General features: G+C 39.1%; 1 protein-coding gene across 6 annotated transcripts in view; it reads left to right on the top strand.

Moving 5' to 3' along the window:
• The window catches only part of LOC105483242 (solute carrier family 25 member 12), a 227,773-nt gene that overhangs the window by 192,847 nt on the left and 18,843 nt on the right, over positions 1-16,083 (top strand). For 5 of the 6 annotated variants that reach the window (XM_071072929.1, XM_071072932.1, XM_071072931.1 and 2 more), the window contains 4 exons: positions 3,427-3,508; positions 5,769-5,927; positions 9,001-9,053; positions 9,592-9,672. In XM_071072929.1, the coding sequence (XP_070929030.1) occupies positions 3,427-3,508; positions 5,769-5,927; positions 9,001-9,053; positions 9,592-9,672 (375 nt within the window). The remainder of the gene's footprint in view (positions 1-3,426; positions 3,509-5,768; positions 5,928-9,000; positions 9,054-9,591; positions 9,673-16,083) is intronic. The other variant, XM_071072930.1, reaches the window with a different exon arrangement.

The following is a 16,083-nucleotide window of genomic DNA, read 5'->3' as shown; positions in this document are numbered from 1 at the left end:
TATCAAACTTTATGATCATAATCATAACCTTAAGGGAAAGAGCGTCTTTTCCTTTGGCACATTTGCTCACGGCAGGCAATCTTCTTAGTGCTGAGTGTTTTCCTTCAGCCTAAATGCTAAAAATTCAGTACACAGTCATTAATAGGGATGACAGCGATAGCATTTCATTTATGAATATTCATGAAGTGAAATCCATAGCATTAATTACATTAATTTACATACCTGAATACAAGCGAGCCATAAGTGATAACTAAGCCTTAAAAAAAATGTTGCTGACCATATATTGTATGTTTTCTTTTAAATGTTATTTAATAAGGGCGAAGGTGACATTTCTGTCAAAAGGCATTTGGGTATTTATAGTTAGAAATGTTTTGGCCGGGTGCGGTGGCTCAAGCCTGTAATCCCAGCACTTTGGGAGGCCGAGACGGGCGGATCACGAGGTCAGGAGATCAAGACCAGCCTGGCTAACACGGTGAAACCCCGTCTCTACCAAAAAAGACAAAAAACTAGCCGGGCGAGGTGGCGTGCGCCTGTAGTCCCAGCTACCCGGGAGGCTGAGGCAGGAGAATGGTGGGAACCCGGGAGGCGGAGCTTGCAGTGAGCTGAGATCCGGCCACTGCACTCTAGCCTGGGCGACAGAGCGAGACTCCGTCTCAAAAAAAAAAAAAAAAAAAAAAAAAAAAAAAAAGAAATGTTTTTAGCAAAGAATTAAAGCACAGTATAATCCTTCAGTTTTCATAGGATTTTGTAGGGCTTATAAATGTTCTTTAAAGGAAGAAAGTATAAAGAAAAATACAGGTGGTTGAATACAGGAGAAACCTTTTATATGAATAAGGGAATTAATGGTTACTTGATGCTTATTTAGGATCATAGGCTTTTTATTCTATGAGTTTTAATTCAACATATTTTGAAAGGATACATGATTGAAAATAATTCATAATTTATGAGAATGAGATTTATTTTCATCCAGTTTTGTGATTGAGAAACTCTTAAGTGGGGGAAATAACGTTCTATATACATTTTTTTTTTTTTGAAGCAGAGTCTTGCTCTGTCACCCAGGCTGGAGTGCAGTGATTTGTGATCTCAGCTCACAGCAACCTCCACCTCCAGGTCCAAGTGATGCTCCCACTTCAGCCTCCCAAGTAGCTGGGATTATAGGCACCTACCACTACACCTGACTAATTTTTGCATTTTTAGTAGAGATAGAGTTTCACCATGTTGGCCAGGCTGGTCTTGAACTCCTGACCTCAAGTGATCCGCCCACCTCAGCCTCCCAAAATGCTAAGATTACAGGTATGAGCCACTGCGCCGGCCCAGTACATTTTTAAAGAAGTTAAAAACATATGCCAATGTGTTTAGTAGGTAGCATAATAGCTATATTGATTTTAAAATGTAAGCTAAAATGCCTGTCTTTGTTTGGACTCCTATTACAAATTACCATAGGTGGTTTAGATAACAAACATTTATTTCTCATAGTTCTAGAGGCTAGAAACTACAAGATCAAGGTGCTGGCTGATTCATTTACTGGTAAGGGCCCTGTTCCTAGTCTGTAGACAGCAGGCTTATTGTTATATCCTTGTTATATGAGGGAGAGACAGAGGGAGGTCATCTTTCTTGTGTCTTTTCTTATAATGGCACTAATCCTATCATGAGGGCTCCATTTTCATGACCTAATTACTACCCAAAGTTGCCACCTTCACATACTATCACACTGGGCAGTAGGGTCTCAACACATGAATTTTGGGGAGTCACAAGCATTGAATCCATAGCAATGCCATAACTTGAATTCCTTCAAAGTATATAAGATTAAATATCATCACTGCCTTGAAAGGACAGATTGTGTTTATGTTTTCAACTGTTGTCTTTGAAACAAAGTATCAGAATTAACTGGTTAATCAACATTTTAGAAACTCATTGAAGCATATTCAGTTAATTATACTGAAGCATATTCAATATAGTGGGCCCTCCATCTGCTTGAGTGCCATGTCCTTGGATTCAACCAACTGTGGTTGGAAAATATTTGGGAAAAAAAAAACAATAAAAAATAACACTACAACAATAAAAAATACAAAATTTAAAAATTCAGCATAACAATTATTTACATCTTATTTACCTTATATTAGGTATTAGTAATGTATAGATGATTTAAAATATACCAGAGGATGTGCATAGGTTATATGAAAATACTACACCATTTTAGATCAGGGACATGAGCATCCATGGATTTTGGTATTCGAAAGCAGTATCAGGAATACTTTTGTGCCAGGTGAGGTGGCTCGTGCCTGTAATCCCAGCATTTCGGGAGGTTGAGGTGGGAGGATTGCTTGAGCTCAAGAGTTTGAGACCAGCCTGGACAACATAGACAGACCCCATCTCTACAAAAAAATTTAAAAATTAGCTGGGCATGGTGACATGCATCTGTAGTTCTAGCTACTTCGGAGGCTGAGGCAGTGGGATGGCCTGAACCTGGGAATTTGAGGCTGCAGTGAGCCGTGTTTGTGCCACTACATTCCAGCCTGGGTATCAGAGTGAAACTCTGTCTCCAAAAAAAGAAAAAAAAAAAGAATATTTTTGCATTAATTAATAAGTGAAATATAAAATTACTTAGAAACATTTATCTCATTCTTTTATAATTTCTATTTTTGTATATACTTTAAAATACATCTTATATATAATTGTATAATGTATATTAGATTTTTGTATATATAATTAAGACATTGGCAAGTATGTTAACTTTTTATTTAGTTTATTCTGTCATTTCATACTGTTTACATAGTATAGAAGGTCTTTTCATAATGAATATTAAAGAACAAGACTGACACACTAGTATAGACAAGTTATCTTAGATCCTTTCTTTATGCTATGGGATACCTGTGAAATAACATCTGGTGGAATTTTTCTCTTTATTATTATTATAGATTTTATGTTAGAACTATGACAGTAGTCATTAGAGATGGTAGATTATGATCAATATTCTCCGATTTAAGAATCAAGTTAATTTTTTATACTTTAGAAAGCTTTTTAAATTTTAAGTTAAAGAAGGAAAAAAATTTTATAACTGAAATGCTTGTTTACCTGAAAGATTCACTTCTGTAAACTGATAGTGTATTCCCCCAACAGTAGCAGATAAATGAGGTATTAATAGGCTTGTAAAAATTGGGGTAAGGGGGAAGCTACTGTGTATTTGGCTTAATATGGTTTTTAAATGCTGATGATAGAGTTATCTATTTTTAAATACATTGCTTTCATTTTTGGCTGCATGAATATCCTATTTTCTTCTTTTGGAAAAGATACTACTGCATTACCAATATCACTTTTAGGTTTTGTTTTTTCTTGTCTTAAAATAGTCAAATTGTAGTTTTCTTCACTTGCTGTGTGCTCTTTCAAGATTTTTTTTTTTTTTACTTGCTTTCTTCTTCTTTGCAGCAGTCTCCTGGATTAGGTAGGCCTATCTGGCTCCAGATTGCCGAGTCTGCTTACAGATTCACTCTGGGCTCAGTTGCTGGAGGTGAGTGACATGTCTGTGTGCTGTTTGAGGCTTGTGTTAATGTAATCTTATCTCACTAGACTAAGGCAGATCAGCAAAGGTGTAGTTCATTGTTCCCATGGGTCACGACTTCAGGGCTTTCTGAAGTGTTCTTTATTTTTACCTATGATCAGGGGACTTGTCATAGCAATGACTGTGGACCATCTGGCTCCAGTCTGTCTTCAGGACAAAACCTCTGTAATGATGTGAAAGTCTGGGATGCAGTGCTGCACTCTCCTTAATCATACTGGCTAAGGCCAGTATAAAAAAGTGGAAAATGAGACTGTGTTTATGGGGCAGGTTAAGAAATTGAGATTTGCTATTATCCTTATCATACTAACGCAGGAACAGAAAACCAAATACCGCATGCTCTCACTTATAAGTAGGAACTAAATAGGAACTTATGAACCCAAAGAAGGAAACAGACGCTGGGGTCTACTTGCGGGGGAAGGTGGCAGGAAGGAGGGGAGCAGAAAAAATAACTATTGGATACTGGGATTAATACCTGAGTGATGAAATATGTACAACAAACGCCCATGACATGTGTTTACCTATGTAACAAACCTTCATATATACCCTACACCTAAAATAAAACTGAAAAAAAAAAAAAAAAGAAATTGAGATTTGAGATATGAATCCAGAACCTCATGAAATAAAACAACGTCTCAAAGTGATTCACTTGTGCTTTTCTGCTTACATGTTTTCCTTTCCCTTATCACTTGTTTGACAATATCTGGACTTGATGTTTATTTGCAAAAATGAACCTCCCTTCCCTCCCTGTTCACAGTCAAAATTTGAGAGACTGTTTTTGCTTAGATACTCTACATAGAAAATGTGTACAATCGGCCGGGCGCGGTGGCTCAAGCCTGTAATCCCAGCACTTTGGGAGGCCGAGGCGGGTGGATCACGAGGTCAGGAGATCGAGACTATCCTGGCTAACATGGTGAAACCCTGTCTCTACTAAAAATACAAAAAACTAGCCGGGCGTGGTGGCGGGCGCCTGTAGTCTCAGCTACTTGGGAGGCTGAGGCGGGAGAATGGCGTGAACCCGGGAGGCGGAGCTTGCAGTGAGCCGAGATCACGCCACTGCACTCCAGCCTGGGAGACACAGGGAGACTCCGTCTCAAAAAAAAAAAAAAAAAAAAAAAAAAAAAAGAAAATGTGTACAATCTGAAGTTGCTTTGTTGAGAAGAAACTAGCAGGTGTGATTAAAATGCTTACGATTTTTTAAGATAAGCCTGAACTCAAAATACTTTTTTTTTTCTTTTCACTGTCAGTTTTAGAAGTTGCAAACCAGGTTTCGGCTTTCAGCAGTCAAAGTGTGTAATACTTTCGTTCATGTAAATAAATTTTTCAGTCCCTGAGAAATTTTAAAGCATAGCCATATTTTCTTTTTTCTTTTTTTTTTTTTTGAGACAGAGTCTCGCTCTGTCGCCCAGGCTGGAGTGCAGTGGCCTGATCTCAGCTCACTGCAAGCTCCGCCTCCCGGGTTCCCGCCATTCTCCTGCCTCAGCCTCCCGTGTAGCCAGGACTACAGGCGCCCGCCACCTCGCCCGGCTAGTTTTTTGTATTTTTTAGTAGAGACGGGGTTTCACCGTGTTAGCCGGGATGGTCTCGATCTCCTGACCTCGTGATCCGCCCGTCTCGGCCTCCCAGAGTGCTGGGATTACAGGCTTGAGCCACCGTGCCCGGCCTCATTTTCTTTCAAACCAAATTCTATACATAGGGATAGGATAATGTTGAAATGTGTCTCCAATATTGTGGTTGTAACTATGATTAATTTACCGAGATGCTTTATTAAACTAAATTTTAAAATTGTAGCCACCTAGTGTACGGATATAGTCATTTTAAGAAGTAACTGGCATAATATTTAGGCATTTAATGGAAAATATAAGTAAATGTTTTATATAATAGTTTAATGTTATTATAGAAAACTGAGTGTTAACTATCTAATTTGGGAAGTGACTCGATAATCCACTCTGTAATTTATGAACCTAAGATATCAAAGAGCATTCTTGACAGTTGTTCTCTGAAGCAGCTGTATTTATGGATTTCAGTGGTTGCTATAGCCTGCTATCCCTAAGGTGTGTGTGAGGGAAAGAAAAATACTAACATAAAGTCTCTTTTGTGAGAATACATATTGTGTTTTATTTTTTCATCCTTTAAGATAAGATTTGTCATCCTTATGGACTCTCCATTTAATTGTGTTCTTTTTTAAGCCTAAAAATTCTTCTGTTTGTAGCTGTGGGAGCCACTGCAGTGTATCCTATAGATCTGGTGAAGACCCGAATGCAAAACCAGCGTGGCTCTGGCTCTGTTGTTGGGGAGCTGATGTACAAAAACAGCTTTGACTGTTTTAAGAAAGTCTTGCGTTATGAGGGCTTCTTTGGACTCTACCGGGGTGAGTAAGCAAATCCCAGCTGCTGAAGTTAGTGATTTGATCTCACAAGCAGCAGACTTTAACTCACTGATTATGGAAGTCAATATGTAGTATGCCTAACCAGACTAGGTCTGTTTCTCTCTTTTTATTTTCTCTTTGCTCATTTCCCTTTTTACATTCTTTCTGGTGATTAGCAATATTAATCTGCAAACAAGGTCTTCATTTCTTCTTCTTGCTATTTATATTTCTTGGTATCCAAATTATGTGTTTGTCCCAACATGGGTCTATGTCACCATGCTTCTGCAAACCAAGGCATATATCTGCAGGTGGAATACAAGGATGATAGCTAAGAAATAGAGAGCTGCTTTTCTCAAAGAATTAAAGAGGAGAAATACATCTCTTTTCTGCGAAAAAGAAGCCAGGCTACCACTCAAAGATGAGTTTACCCTCCATATATTTGTTTCAACTGAAAGAAATATCAAATGTTTTTGTCTCTTTCAGGGAACATTTATAAATTTTTTCCAATGAGTCATGTGAAGGTTTAAAAAAAAAAAAAAAGAAAAAAAGGGAAAACCCTTTGGTTCCAAGTCTAATTCTTGCTCCTTTCCCCCACTTAGCTCAGAGGTGTACAGTCAAAACAGAGAGATTTTCTTTTGCAGGGAATGTTAGCAGCCATTCTAGACTGAGCACAGTGCAGTTGGCAACAGAGGCAGCAGCCCCATGCAGAATTCTCCCCACCCCTCGTTGTCTTTGTAGGAACTTGTCTCTTTGGAGAGAGAATGACTTTCATGTATGTGTTTCCACATTAGAATATAGGGTTTCCTTTGGGAGGGAGATTAATTTTTTAATCTCTTTGGGCGCCACTTGGGATTCTTTGAAAATGCTCTCTACATGCTCAAGTCCAGGCCATTTATGTAATTTACTGTACTTGTTTGTTTGCACACACAAGCTCATTAATCCCTAGCCTATTCTGAGCTCTGTTGAACTATTTGGCTTAGAAATCTTCCTAAGAAAGACTGGGCCGAACAAAGCTTTGGGCTCATGGACAGGAGAAAAAAAACACCTCTGGTTAACATTATATACAGGTATTCAATCAAAAAATATAACTCCGATAAACTCATAATTGAAGTAGAGGGTCACAAGGATGTTCATTTTTAGCATTATGTATAGAATAAGAGGAGAGAGTCATTCTGAAATCAAACTAGGCTCAAGTACCTTGCTCTTGAGAATGGATGTGATGAGTTTTCCTCAAATATTCAGAACTGTAGCCTCTTTGAATTCCACCTGTACAGCATGTACCCTGTGGAAAGGGGAACAGTATCCAGAACGCAGATCTTTCTGTGTGAATGCTTGTTTTAACTGATTAAACCCTGCATATCCACATTTTATGTAATAGGGAATCAAGGTTAAGTGGCATTAAGGTTGTTTTTTTCCTTGATATCTTCAGTGTTTCTTTGTTGAATAATGACCTTTCTCCTCTTTGGTATACTTTTAAATTGCAAAGAAAATGTCCCCTATTAAAAGGAACCTAGATATTTACTGCACAGTTTAGCCTTCTTAATGAATAGGTGCTTATAGAAGATTTCATTTGAGAGGGATGTCATGTTAATTAAATGGATGCAATATAGCAAGTAGGGGAGGGGATTGTTGGTTTTATTCAGGATGTAAGCTCATAAAAGCAGTTCTTTAAATGAGAGACTTTTGTATTAGGGAGAACATTGTAGGAGTCCTGTATGTGAGCACTATGATTATTGAGATTGTCATATATTGCTTGGAACTGGTCCATTATTCTGTCAGATGATTGACAAAATTGTTGACAGATTAGCTAAATTTCTTTGCAGGCAACAATGATAAAATGACACAAATCAGTACTTTATTAAATTCCATGAGCCTTATTGAGGCGAGTTGTAAAACAAATATGCATGCTGACATGGTTGTATGGGAGTTAGATTAAAAGTAATTGAGCCTGATAATCACGAGGGTTAGAAAGTTAAGACTGCCATCTGCTGATTTGTTCTTTTAAATCAGTCTGCTACCCATGAAAAGTGTGTGTGGATTTGTGTGTATCATTGATAATTCAGTCTGACTGACAGTAGCCAATATGTATGATTACTTGCTGGTTCTCAGCTTATGGAAAATCACTCAGCAGTATCCTCAAAGCAGGCTGCAGATCAGCAGTCAGCAAGCAGGCAAACACATATATAACTCCCGTTTGGCTGGATGATTTAAAGAATATAAAATGTTTATTGTTAGCATCTTTAAAAAATGTATGGGAAAAAGTATGCTAACAATTCGGATAAGCTGTGTGCTTTAGAAAGCTGAGCCCAACAGATGTTGTTTATTTTTTTCTTTTCCAGTTTACAACCAGCCTGGGAAATGTAACTTTCTAAGGATTATGATTTCCTTTGTTTTGAGGGGATTCTTTTAAAATGTCTTAAGCTTGACATATATTAGTAAATAAGAATACAACAGGCATATGTTTTTGCTTATAGGAGATACTCATTATACAATACTTAAAACTGCATTTTTCTTTGCAGTTTTGGCTTCCTTTTAAATAAATGAATATTGAATGCTGTGTCTCTCTGAAGAGATTATGGGAGTTAGTGTTCTATAATAACCAAGCCACTGTATGCCATTATGTAGGTAGTACAGTTTGTGGCAAAATCTGGGTATGCTTAACAGCATGCTTTTCAGAGCTTTTCCAAGTGTACAGTGTCTGTGTATGTTTATATGTTTTTGGTTATAACAAGGGAGGGAATTTGGTTACATTTTCATTGGCAGTGTTCCCAGAATAGAGAAGACCCATGGCTCTGTTTCTTCCTCATGGACTTTTTGGGAAGTGTTGGATAACCGGGCTTTAAAGTAAGCATGCTTAAGAAGAGGATTTATAGCCTCAAGAAACATGACATTATACTGTATTTGTAAATAATGATTACATATATATACAGAGTTTTCAGGATAATCTTTTTCCCATTTTAATGAAAACTCTAAAATGTTTGATGGGTAAATAATATGGGGGAAACTCCTTGTTGTTGGGCTTGTGTTTTCGTGTCTGGTACATCTATATTGCTGATGATTCTGTCCCTTTACCTAGGTCTGATACCACAGCTTATAGGGGTTGCTCCAGAAAAGGCCATTAAACTGACTGTAAGTTTCTCTCTAACTGAATTTGTGTCATTTGTTTAGATTACCATTAAGCCAAAAAACTGAAGTCAAGGCTCGGCATGGTAGCTCATGCCTATAATCCCAGCATTTTGGGTGGTGGGAGGATCACTTGAGACCAGGAGTTCCAAACCAGCATAAGCATAGTAAGAATTCAGCTCTGCCAAAACAACAACAGCAACAAAAATGGAAAATTAGCCAAGTGTGGTGACACATGCCAAGAGGCTGATATGGGAGGATTGCTTGAGTCCAGGAATTTGAGGCTGTAGTGAGCTATGATCATGCCACTGCACTCCAGCCTGAGCAACAGAGCGAGACCCTGTCTCAAAAACAAAACTAAAATTGATACTGCCGACACTGGCACACTATCACAGAATTTGTAAAACTTTAATTTTACATATAAGCATTTGATAATTTTTAATTTTATCATAAGACAAATATTTTGCTGACTTGGAAAAGCAACAGTGTGCCAGAAGAGAAACAGTTGGGAATTTTGGTTAACTGATGTTGTCTTTCTAATTAGGTTAATGATTTTGTTCGGGACAAATTTACCAGAAGAGATGGCTCTGTTCCACTTCCAGCAGAAGTCCTTGCTGGAGGCTGTGTAAGTATTACTCTTAGGCGCTTCTTGTGACAAATATATTCCGTTAACCTTTTTGCACAGATATGATAGATATCTGAGTGACATTTCCCTTGAACTCAAGGGATTCTAAGCAGGTTTTCTCAATAATCATGTGGAATAACTTTTAAATTTTGTTGTAAAAGCTAACTGGTTTTGAGTATAGAAAAGAGGTAGCATTTTCCACCAGTTACAATGGTGATCATTAAAAAGTCAGGAAACAACAGATGCTGGAGAGGATGTGGAGAAATAGGAACACTTTTACACTGTTGGTGGGAGTGTAAATTAGTTCAACCGTTGTGGAAGACAGTGTGGCGATTCCTCAAGGAGCTAGAACTAGAAATACCATTTGATCCAGCAATCCCATTACTGGGTATATAACCAAAGGATTATAAATCATGCTACTATAAAGACACATGCACAAATATGTTTATTGTGGCACTATTCACAATAGCAAAGACTTGGAACCAACCCAAATGCCCATCAGTGACAGACTGGATTAAGAAAATGTGGCACATATACGCCATGGAATACTATGCAGCCATCAAAAAGGATGAGTTCATGTCCTTTGCAGGGACATGGATGAAGCTGGAAACCGTCATTCTCAGCAAACTATCGTAAGAACGGAAAACCAAACACATGTTCTCACTTATAGGTGGGAATTGAACAATGAGATCACTTGGACACAGGACAGGAAACATCACCCACTGGGGCCTGTCGGGGGTTGGGGGTTTGGGGGAGAGATAGCATTAGGAGAAATACCTAATGTAAATGATGAGTTGATGGGTGTAGCAAACCAACATGGCACATGTATACATATGTATCAAACCTGCACGTTGTGCACATGTACCCTAGAACTTAAAGTATAATGATAAAAAAAAAAAGAGGTAACGTTTTCATCAGCTCTATCTCTTTGATGCTCCTAAAGCATTATCTTCCAGACTTTTTTAAAAGTTCTAATTCCTATTCCTTTTAAGAAATGGAGTACAGAAAATATAGTAGTGGGTAGAGTTACCATTCGTATATGTTAACTGGAACTTTAAAACAAGTGTGAGATGGCTGATTAATTGGGCCCTTATATCTTAGATATAGGACTGAGTAAGCCATTGTTTAATTATAATTTTTCTTCTTTAGAGGCCAGAGGGTATGGCAAACAATAATAATGGTAACTACATTTCAGCTGTTGACAGAAATTCTGAACCCAGAGACTCTGATATTTACTTAGGGCACAAAGGTTTCTGTCTTTAAAGTGTAAGCATGACATTGGCTTTGGACCAATTCTTAAATCTGTTTGCAACTCAACTAATTTCATTTGTGGTATTTGTTTCATATTTGATAATGTATGGTTCGTTTAAGACTTGTTTAGTCCATTTTATTCTTGGAAACATTAATAACTTCCAGTTGAATTGGCTGACAGTCTTGGCTAAAACTTCCTCAGTTGCTTGTGAAACCTGAAGTGATGAGGTCAGTGACCTTGGCAACATTTAATTCAGAGACACTGCCTCGGGGGTCAGAGAGAGAGAGAGGTTGCTTCAGGTTCTCTTTGATATGTGTCAGTGTGGCACATACCTGAGTCCTCACCTTTCTGCAGAGTTGCTTTGGTAGAGGTGGACTGCTGTGTGGGTGTGTGTGTGCCTGTATGCATGCCCCAGCACATTCTCAGGAAGGAAATCTCTTTGGCTACATTTCTTTTTTAATGAAGAGTAAACAGTGGACATAGAATAAAACTTTTGCTTAGGTGGATCACCAGAAATGAAGTTTCTCTTTTTCCTTTATTCCAATTAGATTCTGTAATTGGTTCTTGTCTAGAGAGAGAATCTTTGCCAATTATAAATATTCTTTTTCTTGGTCGTTTTAAGTTTCTTTTTTTTTTTTTTTTTGAGACAGAGTCTCGCTCTGTCGCCCAGCCTGGAGTGCAGTGGCCGGATCTCAGCTCACTGCAAGCTCCGCCTCCCGGGTTTACGCCATTCTCCTGCCTCAGCCTCCCGAGTAGCTGGGACTACAGGCACCCGCCACCTCGCCCGGCTAGTTTTTTGTATTTTTTAGTAGAGACGGGGTTTCACCGGGTTAGCCGGGATGGCCTCGATCTCCTGACCTCGTGATCCGCCCGTCTCGGCCTCCCAGAGTGCTGGGATTACAGGCTTGAGCCACCGCGCCCGGCTTAAGTTTCTGTTTGGTTAAGCTTTCTAAGTCATTTTTATCACAGCACATGCATACCTTTGCCAGAAATCTTCTAAGTCATGCTCTTTCTGTTCCATGTAACTAATTATTTGTTTCCATTTGCAATATCCAGGTTTTTGGCCATGAAGCTGACCTGTTTCCATGTCTGACATGTGACCTAAGTGGTTAAACCAAAATAAGATATTTAGTTCCTTTGTTCTTCCTAGCTACCGACCCTGTTTATAGGTTTGAACTTTAGGAATTTTTATTGAAGTCTGGGGTGCCTTGAGGGTTGTGCTGACACTCTAAATCTCTTCCTTAATCATGACTCATTTCTGGAGGCTTTGATGGATTATCTAGGGGGAAATTGACAGCATGAAAAATATCAGATTGGACTCTAGGCAGAATGATAAGGTTGTCTGCAGTTCTTCACCACAAACGTTTTCTGCTTCCTCCTTTGCTCTAAATCTCTTCTTTCAGGAAGAAGAAAAAAGTGCAATTATTGAGTTTCTACTGACAAATTCACTTATATCATGGTATAAATGATTGTTAAAGCATAATTCACTGTTTCTCCCCAAAGTCTATAAATTTCAACAGAGAATAAAGTCTTCAAAAGGATGAGTCTCTCTTTATAGAATATCAGGCTCTGTGGAACATAGGATACGCCATTTCCTAAATGATACCTGGCAAACAGCCAACAGATTAACACTGTGAAGAGTGGCTGCCTGTGAGCCTGACCCTGAGTCCTCACCATCCTGGGTAGTGGTGGTGATACGATGTATGATGTCCTTGTGGCTTTTGGCTGAGTGCTGTCAGTGCCACTAGTGTGAAGAATACTGCTGTTCTTCCAAAAATTACCCAATTTTAAAGATGCACCTAATGCGTTAACCTAATGTAGGTTAATTAGGAAGAAATGGCTCAAACTGAGTTCTAGGCATTTTTTCCCAGAGGAAGGATTAGCTAGGACCTAGGCCTTGAGTTCCCTGTAGATGAGAGGGAAATTTTATTGCCATGGAAATGACAATATTCTCTTTTAGGAAAAATGGTGTGTGTTAACTAGATCATGAAGTGACCTGGAAGTGAAAATCTCTAGTCCTTGGGCATTATATATTTTGTTGTTGTTGTATGTTTTGTTTTATGATCTGGTTATTTTATTTATTTATTTATTTTTGTTTTTTTGAGACAGAGTTTCTCTCTTGTTGTCCAGGCTGGAGTGCAATGTCACGATCTTGGCCCACCGCACCCTCCACCTCCCAGTTTCAAGTGATTCTCTTGCCTCAGCCTCCCTAGTAGCTGGGATTACAGGCATGTGCCACTGCGCCCAGCTAATTTTGTATTTTTAGTGGAGCCAGGGTTTCTCCATGTTGGTCAGGCTGATCTCGAACTCCCGACCTCAGGTGATCCACCCGCCTCGGCCTCCCAAAGTGCTGGGATTATAGGCGTGAGCCACCGTGCCTAGTCTTTATGATCTATTTTTAAAGGCATGTGATTTTTGTTTTTTGTTTGTTTGTTTGTTTTTCTTCTTTTTCGAGACAGTATCTCAGTCTTGCCCGGGCTGAAGTCGAGTGGTGCAATCTCAGCTCACTGCAGCCTTGACCTCCTGGACTCTGGGGCTCCTCCCATCGCTAAGCCTCCCCAGTAGCTGGGACTATAGGCGCATGCCACCATCCTCTGCTAATTTTTGTATTTTTTGTAGAGATGGGGTTTTGTCATGTTGCCCAGGCTGGTCTTGAACTCCTGGGCTCAAGCAACCCACCTGCCTTGGCCTCCTAGTTTTGGGATTACGGGTGTGAGTCACCAGGCTGGCCAAGGCCTGTGATTTTTGATACATGCAAAATAATACAAACAGTATAATTATAGAATAATAATAAAATGAGCATCCCCATGGTTCTAGCACCCAACTTAACTAAAACTTTACTATTGTTAATGCTGATTATTGCTTTTGATGTAGCTCGAATCAGCTAATGAGCAAAACATACTTTTCTTACTGGGCTGAACATTTTATAGGGATTATCTCATTATTATTCCCAACTAGAGTTGAAAAAACTAAAACCTTAGTGAAATCCAAATTTGGACTTAGTAAATGTCAAAATTGTGATTCAAACCACTTCTATCTCCAAATCCATATTCTTTTACACTTGATGTAGGTTTTCATTTATTTGTTCTTTCATATATTCACTTATTCATTGAATACCTGATATGTTTCATGCAAATTTTAAAACCCAGCTTTAGGCTGGGTGCAATGGCTCACGCATGTAATCCCAGTACTTTGGGAGGCCGAAGCAAGTGGATCACCTGAGGTCAGGAGTTCGAGACCAGCCTGGCCAATATAGTGAAACCCCGTCTCTACTTAAAATACAAAAAAATTAGCTGGGTGAAGTGGCGCGTGCCTGTAGTCCCAGCTACTTGGGAGGCTGAGGTAGGAGAATCGCTTGAACCCAGGAGGCAGAGGTTGCAGTGAGCTGAGATCGTGCCACTGTACTCCAGCTTGGGCAACAGGGTGAGACTCTGTCTCAAAAAAAAAAAAAAAGGAAAAATAACAGCTTTGTTGAGATATACTTACCATACAGTTCCCCCATTTAATGCATATAAAATTCAGTGTTTTGTTGTGAAACCATCACCACAATCAATTTTAGAACATTTTTATCAACACAGAAAGAAACCCAGTACCTTTTAGCTATTACTTCTCAGTCTTCCCACGCCATCCCTAAGACCTAGGCAACTGTGTTGCCCAGGCAGGAGTGCAGTGGTACGATCAAGGCTCACAGCAACCTTGAACTGCCAGCTCAAGCAGTCCTCCCACCTCAGCTTCCCTAGTAGCTAGGACTACGGGTGTTTGCCACCACCCTCAGCTAATTTTTAAATTTTTCATAGAGACAGGGTCTCACTTGCCCTGGCTGGCCTTGAGCTCCTGGCCTCAAGCAATCCTTCTGCCTCCTCCTCCCAAAGTACTAGAGTTACAGGTATGAGCCACTGCACTTGGCCTCTAGGCAACTATTAATATACTTTCTGTTTTTATAAATTCACCAATTCTGAATATTTTATATAAATGGAGGCTGGGCATAGTGGCTCATGCCTGTAATCCCAGCACTTTGGGAGGCTGAGGTGGGTGGATCACTTGAGGTCAGGAGTTTGAGACCAGCCTGACTAACATGGTAAAACCCCATCTTTACAAAAAATGCAAAAATTAGCCAGGCGTGGTGGCAAGTGCTTTTAATCCCGCCTACTTGGGAGGCTGAGGCAGGAGAATCACTTGAGCCCGGGAGGCGGAGATTGCAATGAGCAGAGATTATGCCCACTGCACTCCAGCCTGGGCAACAGAGAGAGACTGTATCTCTAAATAAATAAATAAATAAATAAGGAATCATGATATGTTGATATGTGGCCTTTTGTAAGCATGACATTGTGCCTTTTTTCACTTAGTGCGTTTTCAAGGTTCATCTGTGTTGTAGTATGTATCAGTACTTAATTCATTTTTATTGCTGAATATATGGATATACTACAGTTTTATTCATTAGTTGATAAATGTTTGAGTTGTTTCTACCTTTTGACTATTATGAATAATGCTGCTATGAATGTTGGTGCATAAGGTTTTACGTGGACATGTTTTCATTTCTCTTGGGTATATACGTATGAGTGGAATTGGTGGGTCATATGACAACTCTAATTAGCATTTGCAGGACTGCCAGACTGTTTTTCAAAGTGGCTACATCCTTTTCCATCCCTACTAGTAGTGTGAAGGTTCTGATTTCTCTACATCTTTGCGTGTGTGTGTGTGTGTGTGTGTGTGTGTGTGTATTTTTATTTTAAAATAATGGCAGCGTCTCACAATGTTGCCCAAGCTGAGAGTGTAGCGGCTATTCACAGGTGTGAACATAGCATGAGCCACCACACCCAGCCCATTTTCAGATTTTTAAATCTCATTGTGAACATTAGCCAAACTTTTGTTTTATATCTGTATCAAACTCCTCAAACTCCTGGCCTCAAGTGATCTTCCTGCCCCATCCTCCTGAGTAACTGGGACTACAGGCATATGCCATCACACACAGCTACTTTCCACATCTTTGATAACACTTCTTATTGTCTATCTTTTTACTATAACCATCTTACTGGGTGAAAAGTGATACCTTATTGTGGTCTAATGACTGACAATGTTGAGCATCTTTTTGTGTGCATATTGGCCACTTGTATATCTTCTTTGAAAAAATGTCTATTCAGAATTTTTGCCTATTTTTA

Source organism: Macaca nemestrina, chromosome 11, assembly GCF_043159975.1.
Source record: "Macaca nemestrina isolate mMacNem1 chromosome 11, mMacNem.hap1, whole genome shotgun sequence".
In the NCBI taxonomy this organism is placed as follows: domain Eukaryota; kingdom Metazoa; phylum Chordata; class Mammalia; order Primates; family Cercopithecidae; genus Macaca; species Macaca nemestrina.
Note: the sequence above shows the minus strand (reverse complement) of the source record. Positions and strands in the feature narration are given on the sequence as shown.